Source organism: Bacillus rossius, chromosome 14 (genome assembly GCF_032445375.1).
Source record: "Bacillus rossius redtenbacheri isolate Brsri chromosome 14, Brsri_v3, whole genome shotgun sequence".
NCBI classification, from domain to species: Eukaryota; Metazoa; Arthropoda; class Insecta; order Phasmatodea; family Bacillidae; genus Bacillus; species Bacillus rossius.
In genome coordinates this window covers 11479444-11501149 of record NC_086341.1, presented here as the reverse complement: position 1 = coordinate 11501149, position 21706 = coordinate 11479444, and the positions used below count along the sequence as shown (strand labels likewise).

The 21706-nt window shown below is 42.8% G+C and overlaps 1 protein-coding gene across 3 annotated transcripts in view; it reads right to left on the bottom strand.

Annotated features, from left to right (window-relative positions):
• The window catches only part of LOC134539148 (rho guanine nucleotide exchange factor 11-like), a 517952-nt gene that overhangs the window by 443300 nt on the left and 52946 nt on the right, over nt 1-21706 (bottom strand). For all 3 annotated transcript variants that reach the window (XM_063380904.1, XM_063380905.1, XM_063380906.1), the window contains exon 2: nt 9647-9810. In XM_063380904.1, the coding sequence (XP_063236974.1) occupies nt 9647-9810 (164 nt within the window). The remainder of the gene's footprint in view (nt 1-9646; nt 9811-21706) is intronic.

Here is a 21706-nt window from a genome sequence, read left to right as displayed (position 1 = left end):
TTATTTAAATTAAATTTGCAAAAACTGTAAATAATATTTGAAAATTAAAAATTATGCAACAATTTTTCATCAATGTTTTCTTATGACGTTATCACGTTAAACTATCGTCCGTAAACCGACTTTTCAGACAACTATTTTTTTATTTTTAAGAGAGCTGATAAATCGTAATGTTAGCATTGAATTTTTACTGCGAATTTAGCACATGGACGTAAAACAACACTAGGCATACTTAAAAATAAAATTTAAAACCACTTAGAAAAATTAACCCTTTGTAATTCAACAACAAAAAATATTGAAAGTTTAACACACATTTAATATTCATTGATCACGAGTGATCGTGATCAAACCTTCTTCAGTTGGGTGACTTTCGTGATCAAACCTCAAGTTTGTTGGCTTCTTCGTGACTTTCGTGATCAGTCCTCCTTCAGTTTCGTGACTTTCGTGATCAGTCCTCCTTCAGTTTCGTGACTTTCGTGATCAGTCCTCCTTCAGTTTCGTGACTTTCGTGATCAGTCCTCCTTAAGTTTCGTGACTTTCGTGATCAGTCCTCCTTCAGTTTCGTGACTTTCGTGATCAGTCATCCTTCGGTTTCGTGACTTTCGTGATCAGTAGTCCTCCTTCAGTTATCACGTTATCGTTAATAGAAGGAGGAACTCACACCGCGCCATCCTCAAGTGGTTTTCCAGGGGGTTTAAGGTGTTCACGGGAGAGCGCGTTGCGTGCTCGGCGGTTTACGACGGCGTGGCACCTCCCGGCAAGGCTGAGCGCTGTTTACGCGAGGGCCCGCGCCAACCCCCTAACCAACCCTCCTCCCCCCCCCCCCCCCCCCCCCGATGTATCAAACAAGGACCGCGCTATTGGGGTCAAGTGGTCAGCTCCGAGGGGCCAAGACGCGCGCCCGTTCCCCGCTGCGACCGCGCTTCTCGCGCGCAGACCAGCGTTCCGTCGGGCTGCCACGGCTGGCCAATCCCCCCCCCTCCTAGCACATCATGCATGCTACCTCTCTCCTGCATGGACTTAAGACACCTGAAAAATTCGCGAATTCATTTCGTGTTATGCTAAAATTCAAATAATTATACCTTAGTGCTGCTTGTGGCATTGGTAGAGACCGGAAATATTCGCGGGTTCAATGACCTTCAGGATGGACTCCAATATCTTCTACACACTCGGGCAAATGCCACCTGTACATTGGCTGCTAACTTGTGAGTCGTCTCGACTGGGTGGCCTGTGATTCGACACTTCTATGAGAGAGGGTCTCTAATTGGCCATCAGTCCTCCAGATTAACAGTGAACCAATTGCAGCAGCAGCAGCAGCAGCAGCAGCACTGAGGTATACTTATTGGAATTTTAGCATAACACGAAATGAATCCGCGAATTTTTCAGGTCTCTAGCCATTGGTTCACTGTTAATCTGGAGGACTGAGGTCCAATTAAGAGTCCCTCGCTGATAGAAGTGTCGAATCACAGGCCCACACAATCGAGACGACTCACAAGTCAGCGGCCAATGTACATGTGGCATTTTTGCCCGAGTGTGTAGAGGATATTGGAGTCCATCCTGAAGGTCATCGAACCCCGCGAATTTTTTCCGGTCTCTATGCATGGTCAACAACCTGAATGCTTGGAGCGTATGGGCTTCGGCCTGAGACGCACTTAACAGTCTTCCCTACCCAGACCTCTCCCGAACACTCATAGCTCTAAGTTAGGTTAAGAGGGGGGGGGGGGGGGGAGGGGAACGTTCGTCGGGTCCGTGAACCAGCGCAGGAACAGACTGTTCTGCGGACCACGCCACAGAGCAATTGTTCACAAGCCACGTTTCTTTCCATAATGGTTGTATCCGCGAATACACACGCAGTGAAATAAAAATGAACACTTTAAAATCACATCACTTAAAATATTTCACGTGATTTTTTTTTTATGATAAACATTAACGAACAAAAGAATCCCAGGAAGAAGTTCGTTTTTTTTTTTTTAAAAAAACTGTTTTGACAATTTCAAGTTGTCGGGTTGCTGACGTCTTGCAACTTGCTTTAAAAAAACAAACAAAAAAAAAACACAGTTTCGAATGTTGCAAAGGAGCGGTTGCTGGAAATAAAATATTTCGGTACGTTGTCGGTACTCTCAGCAAAGTTGCTGTTCATTTCCGATCTTTTAAGTGAAATTTTTTATCAGTTTCGTAAGAGTCTAAACCAATAATAATATTAATAATAATAGAGGTATTCTTACAAATAATACATATTACAGGGAGGTTTGACAATTTAATTTTCATATTAACGAAAGTTGCATATATTTTATTCCAAACAACCTACCCTTAAATGCACGGTGCTCAATGCCTAACGTCCCTATTACCAAGAAGTGTGGATGGTATTAAAGGTTAGTGTGTTCAATTTATTACAATCACGAATTTCAAAGTTAATTTCACACAAATAATTTATTTTTACATTTATCTCTTTTTGGGATCTTTCTGTTAAATAAATATATATATTTTTTCGTATAAGGGAGCTGTTAAATCGTAATGTTGACATTGAAATTTTCACTACAAATTTAGCACATGGACGTAAAACATCACAAGGCGTACTTAAAAATAAAATTTAAAAAAACACAGAACAATTAACCCTTTCTAATTCAACAACAAAAAATATGGAAAGTTTAACATACATTTAATATTTATTGATCACGAGTGATCGTGATCAATCCTTCTTCAGTTGGGTGACTTCGTGTCTTTCGTTATCTGTCCTTCAGTTTGGTGACTTATTCGTGACCACCAGTCCTCCTTCAGTTTGGTGACGTCTTCGTGACTTTCAGGATCAGCCCTCCTTCAGTTTCATGACATTCGTGATCAGTCCTCCTTCAGTTTCGTGACTTTCGTGATAAGTCCTCCTTCCGTTTCATGACTTATTCGCGATCAGTCCTCCTTCGGTTTCATTACTTTCGTGATCAGTCCTCCTTCAGTTTCGTGACTTTCGTGATCAGTAGTCCTCCTTCAGTTGGGTGACTTCTTCGTGGCTTGAGCACGGCGTGAAGAGAAGGGATCCGCGGTTGCGGGCCGGGCGGTGACGTCAGCGGGGGCCCGGCGAAGGTAGGGAGCGCCGCGGCCTCTTTCAGGGGTCAGAGGTCACCGACTGCGAGGTGACCAGGAGCGCCGGCCTCTCCTCCGCGCAGTGGGTCAAGGTGCGCGCCGCGGGTCGCACGCAGGGCCACGGTGTTCCGGCTCACACGCCCTCTCCATTATTACCTCTTAGCTCTCGGTATACGGCACTGGAAGGAGCGATTTCGTGAATGGGACGGAATGAGTGATTTCGTGAATGGGACGGCAGTCGCACGGAACGGAAGTGTGTAACCACGGTGATGCCATATGTGGCAGATGGCACGCGCCAAAGTTCGCAAACACAAAAGGGAAAATTTATAGTATTAATTGTTTCGTGAATTCTAATAAGATGGGAAGTATTTTAATACAACCACTGGTAGAAAATAAAAGCAGTAGTATACGATGGCAGATCCTGGACCACTTAATGAATTTTAAAACGTTTCACGTTTTTCAAAGAAAGTTAAAAGTAGTAAACATCAAATATCACGTTTTTCACGTCCATTTTTTAAGTTTTTGTTTTACATCGAGTAACAAACTTATTACATCAGATTTCACTCAAACTTCACGTGTTTCTATCACTAAACAATTGGCAAAAAAAAATGTATACACGAAGATTTTGTACCGAAAATGGTACGAGTGACTAAAAAAAAAAAATCAAGTATCCCGTCTCCGAATTCAAGTCCGAACGAATTAGGGATGTCACGCTGGAACTGAGCAGCGACGAAACACGTCCGTGGGGGGGGGAAGGGGGGTAGCCGCGAATGCTCGGTAGCAACGTCCGCCACGTTTACCCCTTGTCGAAAATACGGGGCCCTAACATGGCCGTGAATCTAACCCTGAAAAGCCTTGGTGGGAGGTTTCGGGCACGTATTACCTAATAGTGATCGCAACTGCGAAAGACTAACTGGCAGACGAAGAACGATGCCCTACTATGGAGCTATGGCGAAATGGGTTCGTGGGGGGAAATAGGAGGACCCTGAGAATACCCACTGCTCACCAACGTCCACCGTGTTAGCCGCTCGAAAGCAATCCAGTCGGGATTCGAACCCGCACCGCCGAGGAAGGGAAGTCGGCACGGCCGCTGAAACCAAATGGTTGATGGGAAGCGTACTTCTCACTCGTGTAATAACGTTCCGAATGACCACGGGACCACTGATCTAGCACAATCTGTTTGACATGTGCACACGCCAACGCAGTCGCAGCGTTATTAGATCGAAATTCCCCGTTGTGTGAATCATTCAGAGAAAAGTTGCCTAATTGTGCTCGTGCACTCGTACCCTCGATTCCACGCACACTCGTACTCGCATTCGTACTCGCCCTTAAAATAAAAACCTGGGGGGAAATACACCCTTTTGTGTGTGTGTGACAAAGGGGCATCACTGGAAAATAACTATACGTACGTTTCGGTAATCTGCTAGAATGCAAAGCGTGGTGTAGCAACACTTCACAACCCCCCTCCCCCCCCCCCCCAATCGTGAAATTTGTGTTATTCAGCAAATTTAGCAGCGGAGACGTAAACGACCTCAATGAAAACAGTTCTCCGAGCCCCCGCGCTAACATACAAACAGGAAGCAGCGAACGAAGTAAACAAAACCGGACGAGAAACGTATGGCAGAAATGTAAGTCAACGTCTCGGTTGAAAGTAGAATAAACTATTTGCAATAGAAAGGCCGCAAAAAAAACCTGTGTTATCTTAATCATCTAAACGAAAATTAAAATATTGGTTATGAATAGCACACTAAAAACTAACTTAATACTTAAGTACACACACACTAAATAGCACCTTAATACTCGCAAATACTTATATGTAGATGTGCAAGAAAAGCAATAAGTCCGTGGGTGTAAAAAAGAAGTGTTAAGATGCTTACGGTAAAAACGTTTTACACGTTAAAACGAGATCTAACCTGCGATAATAGAACCAAACAGTAAATTCTTTAACACTATTATAAAAAAAATTCTTCCGCGTTGGGTATGTAAAGAGGTTCGACTGCCAATCTACATCACGTGCTCAAACTAAGAACCTTGTACGTACACGTCACAGCCTGTTTGTGCCTGAGGGCGGGAACAGACTTCAGTTCCCGAAACGTCTCGACTGTGGTCTTACAAAGCCTACACTGAGAGAAAGGTTTGTTTGCCTCAACAAAAAAAAATTTTGTTTGTATATGGCAAAATAAACATATTTTGTTGATTCAAACAAACATTCTGTAGTAGGAAAGATTTTGTTGACCCAATCAAATGATTTTTCCAATTGAACTGTATATTTGGTTAGGTGTAACAAATCAATTTTATTACTCAACAATTTTGGTTCGGCTAACAAAATATTTTGTTACGGCAAGTAAATATTTGTTTCGCCATATGTAAACAAATATTTTTTTGATTCAAACAAACCTTTTTCTCTGTGTACTTTTTTTCGTCTGTACTTTCGTCGTTGTGGTGTCCTGAATATCTGTTTTGTTACATCGCTGGGTTCGCCTGTGCGTCTCTTGTGTTGACAATTTTATCTCGTTAGTATCATCGTAGGGTTCTTCTATTTGTCGTTTTGTTCAAGGCCCTTTTTGTTGTCTTCATTTCCTGTTCTTGTTGCTGCGGCATCATCGTTGTTAGCCCACCGTGTTTGTCGGCGCGGAATTTGCTATGATATGTATTTTTTTTACACGGCCTGTATTTGGGTTTTTTCTGTGTGTTTGCATATATATTTTTTGTCTGTTATTGAGGTTTCTTATATCATACAGTGCAATCAACAACGTATTATGTCCAAAACAACATCTTAAATAATCTCAAGTAGTATTTTTTTTTCTTTTGAGCCAACTAAGAGCATCTTTAAAAAAAAGCCTTATGTTTATCTTAACTCCAGTGTGTAAAGCGACATATCTACTACTAAAACCACAAAAATATCATTTTAAGGAAAATTGAAAACTAATATCTTAATCTCTCAAGGCAACGCACACACACTTCACAATGAAATAAACTAGTAATGGCCAAAGACACTTTTTTTAGAGGTATAGATGTTATTTTTTTTGGAAATGTATGGTAACAAGAGGCTAGATAAAGTACCTGCGCAGACCCACCACGTCACCGGCTGGTCACGTGATGAGCGCGTCTTAAAAGTGGAGCGGGTTAATCTAGCAGCTGCCTCCTGGCTGATAACATCCTTCCCCCACTGATGTCTGGCGGTCCGAGTTACACGATCCGATTAACGTAATGGTTTCTACGTCGGCGCGTATTCTCCCACTGCGGGGACAAGCACGGAATAATAGTGTAAAATGTTCCTACGCATTTCTGTGAACAAAAGAGGGAGACCTAAGATGCACATATAGTTCTGCCATTCCCGATTACACCCGAACAATTCACCTTCGGCCAACTTCGGGGTTTGTTTTATTTTTGCGCAGGAAAAATGAATTCAAATATTAAAATTGGTCGGTTAGGTTAGCTACATAAACACACTTTAAAACACTATGGACGGTTAGTTAGGTTAGTATAGCTACATTAAAATAAACAGATAAATATAAATATATACAAATAAACCCGAGGTTGGCCGAAGGTGAATTGTTCGGGTGTAATCGGGAATGGCAGAACTTTATGTGCATCTTAGGCTTCCCGAACAAAGAGGTACAATGTCACTGACACAAGTGCACAGGTGTCTCGTCTCGGTATCAACCGTTAAATAAATTCTAGCGGAGGGCAAGGCGAAGAGCAAAGCCATTTTGACACCACAGTATCACAGCACAGACCAACAACGATACAGTTGTAACAAGAACAGAAAATACAGGCAAACAACAATACTGGACAACACAGCGACGCACAGGCGAACCCGGTGATGAAACTGAACAGCTATTCTGAACGACAGCACAGGCGAACACAGGCTTCTTAAGACAAACAGCTGCGATGTTTCTGGAACTTACTTTTTTTTCCCGACCGACAGAGGGCACAATAAGTGATATATCTCGTGAAGGAACAAAAATATGATGATGATAATAATAATACTCGTAAATAAGTGTAAAGTGTTTACAAAAAAAATCAGAAAACTTAAAAATGTAATAAGAATCCCACGAAACCAAACATTGGCTACATACATTACAAAAATATTAATAGCATTATTCAGTATTTATGTGAGAATATCATGGCTTCAGAACAGTGTCTGCTGAACACTTATACTTGCATGCAAACAAAGACGGTTTATACGTATACGTAATTATATTTATTGGTTACCAACAGGGTTGGCTGATTTAAACCACGGTTTAGACCACGGTGTAAATCAAGTATTAAAAAAAAATTTTTTCAGTGTATTTTAAATAGAACGTTAATAAATTTTAATGAGAGGTCTAATTGCACTCTAATTATAACAATAGTTTGATTATTGATGTTTCTTGTGATTTTGATAACTCTCCTCTGGCGAGGCGATCTCTACAGGCGGGCGAGGGAAGTGTTTCTGACGCGACGGGCGCAACCCCCCCCCCCCCCTGGGCCAAATCTCACCCACCACCAGCTGTGTGTGTGCGCGGCTGTGGTTCTAGCGCCCATATTATTTAAAGAACGAAATTTTTTTTTTTCCTGTTTTAATTTTGTTACGAAAAGACAAAAACAAGTTTTTTGAGTAAATAATTTTGTGATTTTGCATGCGTTAAAAAATATCATTAGTTTAAATGTTTTGTTTTCCAAAGTTACAGACTGGGAGTAAGGCCGAGAATAATGTTAGCACATTTTTGCATTAAAAAATTTGTAACACTTGTGGTCACTAAAACTTGTTTGTGGTTACAAAAAAAACTAACTATTACTACATCAATCACCAACTGCTGCACCGTTAGTAAAAATATTTAAAAAAAAAAACTACCTGGAACCGAAAGTACCGGGAATCCTCGGTTCCGTTGAAGACTAGTACCGAAATTCCAGGTTCTGAAAATAGGTTTCAGTTCCGGATACCCCAGCGATGGCGGAGGTAAGAACAACGCTACAACGTGCCATCGGGAATATCAACGACCATGCATCTGAAAGACCGGAAACTCAAGGTTTTTTTCTGTGCCGTACACACCATCGACTACACCGAAATACAAACGAAGTAACGTAATCGAAAGTGCGTGACGATAGAATGCATCGAGAAAAAAAAATCGATTCTCAACGGATTTAAGCTAGAACAGAGGCAAAATATAATAATAATAATTATAATAAACCCTTCAAGACTTTATATTGCCAGGATGCTTGTTACAATTTCTCTACATTATGGACTATATTAAACCCATTAATTTCATTTTATTCAGTTGCTAAAGAAGCGATCAGGTGGAAAAAACTATACCGGAAAACATTTTACACGCTGAACAAACAAAAATTATAATAATAATTTACGTTTATAGCTAATATTAATTACGCGATTCATACACTTATTTCCGTCATGAACATTTCAGTCATTATATGATTACAAGTGTTAAACGGTCTGCGGAACTGGCTAGCCGTAGCAGCGCTAGCTATCGTGTCGGATGGTGAGCATGGCGAGGTGAGCATGGTGAGGTGAGCTTGGTGAGGTCAGCACGGTGAGATGAGCGTGGCGAGGTGAGCATGGCGAGGTGAGCGTGGCGAGGTGAGCGTGGCGAGGTGAGCGTGGCGAGGTGAGGACGGCGAGGTGAGGACGGCGAGGTGAGCACGGCGAGGTGAGCACGGCGAGGTGAGCACGGCGAGGTGAGCGTGGCGAGGTGAGCACGGCGAGGTGAGCACGGCGAGGTGAGGACGGCGAGGTGAGGACGGCGAGGTGAGGACGGCGAGGTGAGGACGGCGAGGTGAGCACGGCGAGGTGAGCACGGCGAGGTGAGCACGGCGAGGTGAGCACGGCGAGGTGAGCACGACGAGGTGAGGATGGCGAGGTGAGCGTGGCGAGGTGAGCGTGGCGAGGTGAGCATGACGAGGTGAGGATGGCGAGGTGAGGATGGCGAGGTGAGCGTGGCGAGGTGAGCACGGCGAGGTGAGGACGGCGAGGTGAGGACGGCGAGGTGAGCACGGCGAGGTGAGCACGGCGAGGTGAGCACGGCGAGGTGAGCGTGGCGAGGTGAGCACGGCGAGGTGAGGACGGCGAGGTGAGGACGGCGAGGTGAGCACGGCGAGGTGAGCGTGGCGAGGTGAGCGTGGCGAGGTGAGCATGGCGAGGTGAGCACGGCGAGGTGAGCACGGCGAGGTGAGCACGGCGAGGTGAGCACGGCGAGGTGAGCACGGCGAGGTGAGCACGGCGAGGTGAGCACGGCGAGGTGAGCACGGCGAGGTGAGCGTGGCGAGGTGAGCATGGCGAGGTGAGGATGGCGAGGTGAGCATGACGAGGTGAGGATGGCGAGGTGAGCACGGCGAGGTGAGCACGGCGAGGTGAGGACGGCGAGGTGAGGACGGCGAGGTGAGGACGGCGAGGTGAGGACGGCGAGGTGAGCACGGCGAGGTGAGCGTGGCGAGGTGAGCATGACGAGGTGAGGATGGCGAGGTGAGCACGGCGAGGTGAGCATGGCGAGGTGAGCACGGTGAGGTGAGCACGGCGAGGTGAGCACGGCGAGGTGAGCGTGGTAGAGGATGGCGAGGTGAGGGTACTCACGTCGACGGGCAGCGGGCTGGTGATGCGGTCGGTGGAGCGCGAGGGCGCCGAGTGGTGGTGGTGCAGGGGGCGCGAGTGCAGGCTGGGCGAGGTCATGGCGGCGCTGACGGGCCGCGGCGACAGGCTGGGCCGCTGCTGCACCGACAGCACCACCTGCGACGAGGCTGGAACAGCGCCGCGACAACAGGTCAGGTTAGCGTTAGAGGGCTCTCCCACTGTCCCTCCCGCGTGAAACCACGCGAGCTGGAAACTGCTCCCGCCACCAGAGCGGTGTCAGCATACGAAAAGCATTCAAGAAAAAAGGGTGTTATGTGAAAGAGACGAGTGAAAATGAGTAAAACGTGTGTTTACAGGGCAGGGGCGCAACAACAGGGGGGGCAAGGGTATTTTGCCCACCCCCCCCCCACCCCTCAGAATCTTTGAAGTGGGGGCAAACGTGGGGCAAAGAAAGTGCTGTGTAATCAATTTTTAGATAATAAAACTGCTTAAATAGCGCAATTTTCCACCTTGATTTACAAATTTTTCCCGGACCCCCCCCCCCCCGCTTCAATAGGGGAGGGGGGGGGAAATCGATGATTCTTTATAAATAGGTATATTGCCCCCCCCCCCCTTTTGGAAATTTAGTTGTTGCGCCCCTGGTCAGGCGAGAGGGATCTACCTGTCGCTCCCCGTGTGGCACAGAACTTCGCGTGTAAAAACCACGCGAGTTGGAATCTGCTCCCGCTACCAGAGCGGTGTCTGCATACGAAAAGCATTCAAGAAAAAAGGGTGTTCTGTGAAATTGAAGAGTGAAAAATGGGTAAAACGTGTGTTTACAGGGTAATCTTAAGACATTTATTTTTTCATTTAGTTGCCCCGTGCAATGTGCGCCGGTCCACAGCCTTGCGCTTAGAGACGATACCGCGCTAGATGCCTTAGATAACGTCGCACTTTTCACCCCCACCTCGTTACAAAAATACACTCCTGACTAGGCCCGTGTAGTCGGTGTGTATCTGTGTCGGTGAGGCGGGATGATAGGCGCGACGCTCGCTGGTGCTTCTAGCGCGGTGTCTCCTCTGAACTGGCGCGCAGTCTTCTCGTCGTCACAGGATAACTGTGAAATTTGAGCGGTAACCGTAACATTATATGGCGGAGAAATGAAGATAAAGGTGTTATGCAAGCCCCTTAAGTGTTTTCAAGAATCTGTTTTATGCCTAAAAATTACTCTGAAAACACGCGTTTTAGGCATTTTAACGCTTCTAAAAATACAGTTTAAAAACTTAATCCGAAATTAAAAGTACTTTTCGGCCCTCAACGAACTCTTAAATGCTATTCGTAAATAGGCCCCACTCGGATATCTTGAGTGGTTTTGAAATAGCGTTGTTTTTCCTGAAGCTCTGCACACCGTATGTGTGCCCAGGTAGGCGGGTCCCTTAAGACAACTGCGAAATTTGAGCGGTGACCGTAACATTATATGGCGGAGAAATGAAGATGAAGGTGTAATGCAAGTCCCTTAAGTGCTTTCGAGAATCTGTTCCGGTTGTTTTACGCCTAAAAATTACTCCGAAAACACGTCTTTTAGCCATTTTAACTCTTCTAAATATATAGTTTAAAAAACTTACTCCGAAATCTAAAGTACTTTTTGGCCCTCAGCGAATTCTTACATGCTTTTCGTAAAAACATACCCAACTCGGATATCTTGAGTAGTTTTCAAATCACCCCTTAAAGCTGGATTCACAACGATCCGCAAAGCCGTCATAATATTTTTCTACTTAGATGCTGCCAACAACTATAAAAACTTATATTTTTGAGTAAATTTCTCTTGTATATGTTTTCCAGTTGGACAGCAATGTACTTATAAACGATTAAACAAGTATAGCAATTTTAATTACTTTTGTGACTCACGTAATTTTTGTTTCAAACAGACAAGTTAACCAACAAACGAATTGAAAAAAATAAAATAAAAATAAAAACAGTGTCTTTCAGACATTTTTGAGGTTATAATTGCACCCGTCCGTCCGTCGAAAAGTCAAAAGTTTGGCAAGGTTTTTGACGGACGGACGGACAGGTGGTATTTCCCTGTTCATCTGATTGGCTGAATGCCACCTGACTGACGGACGAACGGGCGACGGACGGATGAGACATCGGGGACGCACCACAACGCCGAACGTACAATAACGCCGATAACCATAACGCCGAAATGCCAAATTGACCACAACGCCGACAGCTAGAAAACTGCTGTGTACCACAACGCCGAAATACATTAACCCCGAAAAATGTCATTGCAGGACTGCCACAAAGGTTAGGTTAGGTTAGGTTAGGTTAGGTTAGGTTAGGTTAGGTTAGGTTAGGTTAGGTTAGGTTAGGTTAGGTTAGGTTAGGCTAGGTTAGGCTAGCCTAGGTTAGGTTAGGTTGTGGTATTTCGGCGTTAAGATACATTTAAGATACACACACAAATTCATTCAGTTGTTTTTCATTTTGGTCCTGTAGCCCCCCTCCCCGCAGCAACATTTTTCGGCGTTGTGGTACACAGCAGTATTCTAGCTGTCGGCGTTGCGGTCAATTTGGCATTCGGCGTTATGGTATTTCGGCGTTATTGTACGTTCGGCGTTGTGGTATTTCGGCGTTGTGGTAACGACCCTGAGACATCTTGTGTTCCAACCTATGGTCGACACCCTCCCCCAGTCCTCCCAAATATGCGCCCTTTAAGGATAGATTGGGAGTCTGCTTACAGATCAATTTTTTTATATACATTCCAGAGCAAGTAATATTAAGACAATGCTGTCAAGGGATTGCTCCCCCCTTTGATCATGAAGGTGTTAAGAGCCTCATCATGACCAGGCTAGGGCGACCCAGCATGGACGGATGAAGACGGATCGCCGCGCCCGCAGCCTTAGCGCGTGTGGGGAAACATTTTCACAGACGAGAGAGCCAAACGCCCAATCGTGCATGTACGGTTTTTTTTTTTTTTGGTGCATTGTAACTCATGATAACTAATGGTCAATTAGGTTAGGTTAGCTACATTATAAATAGGTACTTTAAAACATTGTGGTCGGTTGATTTGGTTAGGATAGCTACATTAAAGATACTGTGAAATCATGTAAACGGTTTCCTAACCCTGGATAGCTACATATTAAAAAGTTATTTGCTAAGCAACCATAAAATGATTTTGCAATATTTTTAATGTAGCTATACTTACATAATATAACCAACCATCCACAATGTTTTAAAGTATTTATAGTGTAGCTAAACTATCCTAATCGACCGCAATATTTAATGCCACACCGGTTTATACAATGAGATAGAACGGGGGAAAAAAAGCGAGCATGAACTTCGGGGAACATCGGGCGTGGCTCTCTCGTCTGTGAAATGAAGGCTTCCTAGCGCGTGTGACGGAACAACGAATCAGTAGAGGCAAGATAATACGATGAATTTTAAAAAAAAAATTTAAAAAGAAAAATTAAGTCAATACACTACCAAATGGAAGTCAATACACCATTAAACTCCGAAATGAAAGTCAATAACAGCGCATAACACCGAAATGCAGCAAAATTCACCTCTATTACCTCATTATAGCTGTTAAAATATACAATTAATTTCATAAATCTTCCGTTTGGATTTTTATTTAAAAACCTTAACTGTTATGTACGAAGTAAAAAAATATTATTTAGTTGCTATGGTTTTTTAAAGTAAAGTAAATATAAGTATGTTCTAGCTGTCACCACACAGTCATGGGTAAGGGCCTATAGAGAAACATTGCAAGAAAATGTACATGTGCAACAATATTGGGCTATATATAAAAAAATTGAATTTTTATGTGCAGATTTTTGTTTAACTTTCATCAATATATGTAGTAACATTGTTTACTGTACACATTGAAGTGTCTTATCATGAATTGTAGAAGCAGTTGATCAATGTAATTATGCTTGGCATGTACTTATTACATGTTTTTAATTTTGACGTGACGTCTAATAAATCGATGAACACCGGCTGCACGCACGAAAAAGTGTCCCGTAACGCACATTGTCCCGTTACGCTGTGTCCCATTACGCTCATTGTACGCTTGCGCCGCATCTATCTCTCTTCCACTCGATTGGAACAACCATCGATTTGACTTTTTCGAAGCACATTCAACTTGAAACACTCCCATTCGTTTCCCACTTTTCCTATCATCGTCCTATCCTTAACAAAATAACACATATTGGAAGAAGTTAAATAGCAAACACGTATAAAAGTTATAGTTCAAATAATCTCTTCGTTAAAGTAACAAACATATTTGAATTAATGAGTGCAAATAAAAGTAAAGTTACCAATTAAATTGTAGATTTCATTTCACTCCATTGTATCCATAGTGATAATTCAATAAATATGATTCAATTTTATTCATAAAAGTATTCAATCATTTAATCAATGTTTTTCTATGACGTCACGTTAAACTATCGTCAGTAAACCGACTTTACAGACAACCAATTTTTTAATGACAATGAAGACTAAATCCACTATTTGTAATGAAGAAATGTGCTTTTTTATAACACCATAAAATCTTGGCTGTACGAATCAGGTGTGCTCGGGAGGCTGACGTCGTCGTCTTGTGTTCGCGAGCGGCGACACGTGCGCGCCAGCTCAGCTGTCTCTGACGCCCGTGACGGTGAGACTGGCAGGTGGACCCGCCAGGCCGCTTCTTCTGCGCGTGACGTCACAGCGGGAGCGCGGCGGCGAGACGCGGGCTCGCATACAGACACCTCGGACGAGCAAACCTCGCGAATTATTTCATTTCAGGTCCTCTTCGAAGTCTCGGTCTCACACGCTATGTTGGTTTTCATTCGTTTTCTTGTCATTGAGGATTACTTTTTGACGTGACAACGTCTAATAAATCGATGAACGCCGGCTGCACGCACGAACAAGTGTCCCGTTACACACATCGTCCCGTTACTCTGTGTCTCGTTACGCTCATTGTACGCTTGCGCCGCATCTATCTCTCTCTCTCTTCCACTCGACTGTTTAATAAGTGAAGCGAAAAGTTAACGTGGTTTCATTGCTTATTACAACAATTTCGGCAATAAAGGTTAATTATTCTTGCATTTTAAAAATATGATTACTAGTATAATTATAAGTATTTATTCTTTTATTATTAAAATTAAAATGATTCAATTTTATTCATAAAAGTATGCAATCATTTCATCAATGTTTTGTTATGACGTCGTCACGTTAAACTATCGTCCGTAAACCGACTTTACAGACAACCAATTTTTTTTAAATTTTTAACTCGATACCACCCTTGCATTTTTTGTTGTCAAAAAAAAGTATTTTTAAACGATTTTCACTGACTGTAATATAATGGGAATAAAAAAACACGCAAGTGATAATAATTACAAATAAAAAATTGCTCGAATGATCACAATCATTACATTACACTTAATATCTATATAAAAAGAAAGGTTAACAAAATAATTGCGTGGGAGGCACCATGTTAAAATTTCAGAAAATGTGCTAAAAGCATCAGACATGATAAAAGGAAAAAAAGGGGGGGGGGACACCACGTGAGAGAGTGAGCCTTAATATAAATTGTACTACTTTCTTTTAATATCACAGAAACTATTTTTTTCATTTACAATAAGGAAAACTGAACACGTTAAAAACCGGAAACATTTTCCTGGATAATTTGCACACCAATTCTAACTATTTGCAGTTAACGTGCTACCACAAACGAACTTAAGTTGACTTCAAGCACCGTTACTTAAAATATCGAAACTTCTTCGTGAATTCCGTGACCAGTCCAAAAAAAAAAGACCCCTAATTAAACTATTGTATAATAACTGTTGTAGCCTACATGGATGGAAAAAAATTTGGGTTGATTAATTTTATCCTGATTAAACCTGGAAACGCGACTTGACGTAATCAACGCCAAACTATCTGGTATGTAAAAAAAAAAGTGCAGTGCTTCGGTAGAAAACGTTTTCTAAAAAAAAATGCACAGAGTAGTTCACATGTCTGTTTACAATTATTAATATCACTTAAGAATGTTTTAAAGCATATAAACAAAGTTACATTCTTCCACCTGGTAATTAAACATGCACTTTAAAATAATATTAAAAAAAACTGTAAAAAACGTTTTTACAATATTTATTTTAAATTATGAATTATAAATTGGTACATAAATATTAAAGTGTTAAAATCGGACGCAGTGAAAATTCACACCTGATATTACACCTCAAAATGAAAGGACACCCCCCTCCCCCCGGCCAAATAATTGACATTGAGGTCGGGAGCCGACCAAGAAGTCCGCAGGGGAAGGAGAACCAACTGTTATGCAGGGGCGGTGAAGAGCTGAACGGGCCAAGGGCTTCAAATATATGCTTACACGATACGAAACTAGTGGATGCACAAAAAAAAATTTGTCCGTTTGTTTCGTACAAAACGTACATTTGCGACACCCCGCGAAACGGGGACGCACCACAACGCCGAACGTACAGTAACGCCGAAAACCATAACGCTGAATGCCAAATTGACTACAACGCCGACAGCTAGAAAACTGCAGTGTACCACAACGCCTAAATACATTAACGCCGAAAAATTTCATTGCAGGACTGCCACAAAGGTTAGGTTAGGTTAGGTTAGGTTAGGTTAGGTTAGGTTAGGTTAGGTTAGGTTAAGTTAAGTTAGGTTAGGCTAGGTTAGGCTAGCCTAGGTTAGGTTAGGTTGTGGTATTTCGGCGTTAAGATACATTTCAGAAACACACACAAATTCATTCCGTTGTTTTTCATTTTGCTCCTGAGATCCCCCCCTCCCCGCAACAAGTTTCGGCGTTACTGTATTTCGGCGTTGTGGTACACAGCAGTTTTCTAGCTGTCGGCGTTGCGGTCAATTTGGCATTCGGCGTTATGGTATTCGGCGTTACTGTACGTTCGGCGTTGTGGTAACGACCCAAGCGAAACTGAACTTTAAACAATCAGCAAACTGCATCGCACTCCCACTGTGACGTCACGCAAGGCGACCGGATTGGCATGCTGTGAGGAGGGGTCCATACGCGCGGGACTTCCTTCCACCTTCTTTCTGCCATGGCGATCGCACCCAGCCCGACCCAAGTCACTCACCCGGACACCGGGGCAACGGACGTTTCCTCGAAACTCGATTCCCGGACCGCACGTTCATGGTTTACGTTATCAGTTCTTCCCCGAAACCCAGACAACGGCAGATTAATTACTTATTTTTCCTTGACTGTAGTGCTAAGAGGCCCGCCTACCTGGGCACACATACGGTGTGCAGAGCTTCAGGAAAAACAACGCGATTTCAAAACTACTCAAGATATCCGAGTGGGGCCTATTTACGAATAGCATTTAAGAGTTCGCTGAGGACCGAAAAGTACTTTTAATTTCGGATTAAGTTTTTAAACTGTATTTTTAGAAGCGTTAAAATGCCTAAAACGCGTGTTTTCAGAGTAATTTTTAGGTATAAAACAATCCGTACAGATTCTTGAAAGCACTTAAGGGGCTTGCATAACACCTTTATCTTCATTTCTCCGCCATATAATGTTACGGTCACCGCTCAAATTTCACAGTTATCCTGTGACGACGAGACGAATGCGCGCCAGTTCAGAGACTTGCGCTTAGAGGCTATACCGCGCTGGAAGCACCAGCGAGTGTCGCGCTTATCATCCCGCCTCACTAACACACATACACCCCTGACGAGGCGGGCCCCTTAAATGCGTCTCTCTTGCGTAGCATCGCTCTAATGACGAGACCTTCAACCGAGATAGATAAATAAAATTTGTTCGTGGCAAAAGTTTTATTCCCTTGTAACTTGCTGCTTCCTGCCACTAACTCCATTTGGCCGGACCTTTTCAAAACTAGCTTCCTCCCGCGCTGATTGGCTGTAGGGTAATAAACTCAAGCCAATCACAAAACACTGACAATGCTATGGCTAGAGACCTGCAAAATTCGCGGATTCAATGACCTCCAGGATAGACTACTACACTCTACACACACTAGGGAAAATGCCACCTGTTCATTGGCTGCTGACTTGTGAGTCGTCTCGACTGAGTGTCTGTGATTCGACACTTCTTTGAGCGAGGGTCTCTAACTGGCCCTCATTACTCCAGATTAACAGTGAACCAGTGGTAGAAGCAGCGCTAAGGTATAATTATTCGAATTGTAGCATATCACTAAATGAATCCGCGAATTTTGCAGGTCTCTAGCTATGGTGTTTCAACACACATCTAGTCTCGAAATCTTAGGTCAAAAAAAAATCGATGCACTGCTAATACATGTTTATTTATTTTATTTTTATAGGGTTAAAACTGTAGTCAACACAGACACTATAGAGACGGATGCACCCAACGACAGAAATCCACGGGAAATGGGAAAGCATTTGCATTTAGCGGTTTAGAAAAACAAGTAAGAAAAAACAAAGAGAAAAAAAGAGATGCAATGAGGAAAAAGAAAAACAAAGAGCGAAAGAGAGAAAAATAAATACAGAGAATGAGAAGTACAGAGAAATAGAACGAGAGAAAGAGAAACAAAGAGTCATGAATATAGTGTGGGAGAAATTGAAAGATAAACAGTGGGGGAAAGAGAGTGAGAAAGACAGAGAAAGAGAGATGCCTTATGTTTTATTTCGCGGAAAAATTTGCCTGGCTTGTTGGACTAAAACATACTGCGATATAGTTCTGCACAGTATCTTTTATTACAGGCTATGACAGCAGAGAGATGTTTCCCCGTAAATGACTGGGCCAAAGATAATGAGGTTATTATACCACTGAAGATCAGTGATTCACCTAAAATTGACTATGCCATGTTTATTATTAAACTATCGTCATAGAAAGCCTGTTTTCATCCGTTGATTGTCGTAGAGTTGTCCAGATTTACCTTCTTAGTTTCTTATTTGAGTTGGTCTGTGCGTCGCTGTGTTATACTGTTCTTGTCGCGACTGACTCATCTATTACCCCGCCGTGCTGTATTTTTTTTGACGTGACAACGTCTAATAAATCGATGAAAGCCGGCTGCACGCACGAAAAAGTGTCCCGTAACGCGCTGTGTCACGTTACGCTCATTGTACGCTTGCGCCGCATCTATCTCTCTTCCACTCGATTGGAACAACCATCGATTTGACTTTTTCGAGGCACATTAAACTTGAAACACTCCCATTCGTTTCCTACTTTTCCTATCATCATCCTATCCTTAACAGAATAACACAGATTGGAAGAAGTTAAATAGCAAACATGTATAAAAGTTATAGTTAAAATAGTCTCTTCGTTAAAGTAATAAACATATTTGAATTAATGAGTGCAAATAAAAGAAAATTTATCAATAATTAAATTGTAGATTTCATTTCACTCCTTCTTTGTATCCATACAAAATAGTGATAATTCAATAAAAATGATTCAATTTTATTCATAAAAGTATGCAATCATTTCATAAATGTTTTGTTATGACGTTGTCACGTTAAACTATCGTCCGTAAACCGACTTTACAGACAACCAATTTTTTTTTCTGACTAAAATGATATTCTCCGGAATCATCTGTGCCGCCTAGGCATGCAACACTGGCAACGGCTTCTTCTCTGTGTGTTTATGTAACCATATTTGTTGCCGATTCTTGAAGTTTTCAGCAGCAATGAATGGCGTATGTTTATGAAATTACTTTAAATCAAACTCCTCCTTGGCAAGAAGTATTCAAAGACCGCAGCAAGGGGAAGTTACAGTATATTGATAAACAGGTTTGGCACAAAAAGCTTTCGCGAAACACAGGCGTCTATTCATAGACGAGTGTTTAGAAACTAGGGAGGAGAGAGAGAGAGAGAGAGAGAGAGAGAGAGAGAAGAGAGAGAGAGAATCCGCTGGTTTCTGTGATCTCTCAAGAACAGAGACTCCACGGTCTTTTGCATACTCGGCCCCCAAGTCCCCTGTTCACCAACTCCCCACTTGGGAGGTGAGAAACCAATGTTGGCTGTGATTCGCTGCTGCTGTAATGGTGAAGGGTTTACTCAAAGACCGCAGGAACCATTCAAATAAATATTCGTTTTCCACTCGCACAGGCAGAACTATCTCGAAATGTAATTAAGAATTTTTCTCATCTCTACTAACGATTATTGATAACGTAGAGACCGGAAAAATTCGCTGGTTCAATGACCTCCAGGATAGACTCCACAATCCTTTGCACACTCGGGAAAATGCCACCTGTACATTGGATGCTGACTTGTGAGTCGTCTCGACTGAGTGTCTGTGATTCGACACTTCTTTGAGCGAGGGTCTCTAATTGGCCCTTATTCCTCTAGATTAAACAGTGAGCCATGGCAGAAGCAGCACTTAGGTATAATTATTTGAATTGTAGCAAAACACGAAATGAATTCGCGAATTTTTCAGGTCTCTATTAATAAGACATGAAGCGCACGCTAGCTACCCATGGTATAGTTTTACATTTACGGGAGTGACCCCTGGCTTACAGCAAAAGCCTTTCCGTTTCGTCGCTGACATGTGCGCCCGAGCGATTAAAGACGGCGCGAATATCGCTCGGCGCGTGACCCATTTCGGCTGAAGCAGGCGAGCACGGGTCGTCACGACGTTGGCCGAACACACCCGCGTCACACATCACCTCGCGCGACGCTTGTAATTACAGCACATCCATTACTCCCCCCCCCCCCTTCATGGAGCCGAGATACTGCCTGCCAACGCAAGACGCGGCGCGCTCCGATCGCTGGGCACGCGTGCCGTTCCGAACCAACCGCCATTGCGTATACATCCAGCCGAAATCCCGTCCCCGGCCGGGAAGCCTACGATTCACTCGTCCTTCTGGACACACCCGAATACTCACGTTGGCAAGCCTTCTTTTCACGGACGAGAGAGCCACACCCGAAGTTCCCCGAAGTTCATGCTCGCTTTTTTTTTCCGTACCACAACAGGTGTATTTATTTGGGGGGGGGGGGGAAATTCGCGGGCATTTATTCTCCAAATGCGAGGGTTTAACTTATAAGATGTCATTCTTAAAATTAGCAAGAAGTAATTATAAATACTTTAAAACATTGTGAATGGTTGGTTATATTAGGTAAGTATAGCTACATTAAAAATACTGTAAAATCATTTTATGGTTGCATAGCAAATAACGCACGTTTGTCATTTAGGGCGATGAACCCAGTACACTGTTGAACATCTTCACCTTGAATTTACAAAGAACACTAGAAACAAACTTTCCCGGGATCTTCGCAAATTTACGAATATACATATTCTTCACGTTCTTTAAATGATTCGTGCAAATGAGGTAATTTTTGTTTTAATACAGTTAATACTGACTGTTTTTGGCCTGATGACGGGAACAGATGCCAGTTTCCGAAACGCCGCAACTGTTCTGCCACAGGAAACCTACCCTATTCGTCGATGTTCTCATTGTGTTGTCTGTCTGCATAAAATGTTATTGTTGAAACTTGTCTCCTCGTTGTTATCCCACTGTGATCGTCTGTGCTGTTACAATTTTTTTTCTCTCATGACTAAGTTCCTTCCACGGAATTCTTGTGCTTGTCTGATATTTACGTTTGAATGTGTTCGTATGTGCTGTCGTCGTTGTATTGTCCATAATACCTGTTCAGGTACATCGTTGGGTTTATTTGTTTGACATCAGCTGATCTAGGCTTGTTTTCTGTGGGTTTATGTTTTTATTTTTACGTCTTTTTTTTTTGTATTTATGTATTTTTCCCATGGCAAACGGTGCAAAACTGCAATGGCGTATGTCCAAAAACTATTTTAAATCATACATATTCTAAAATTTGCGGATGATTAACTAACTTAATTTGAACACTAACTCGCAAGAATCAGTTTGGAACGTAACTTCTTCATTTCACTACTTCCACTAGTAATTCTACCCTGTTTACAATGGCATAGTTTCTACGTACACAAAGTTATCTGTAACTACGGAGTACCCTTGGTTTAAGCTGCGCTCTTCATTGAGCGATCTTCAAATACATGAATGCTATAATTTATAACACGTACCTAGCACGGCCAGGCATTGTTATTAAGTTCCGACACAAACCATATAACTAGAGACCTGAAAAATTCGCGGGTTCATTTCGTGTTTTGCTACAATTCAAATAATT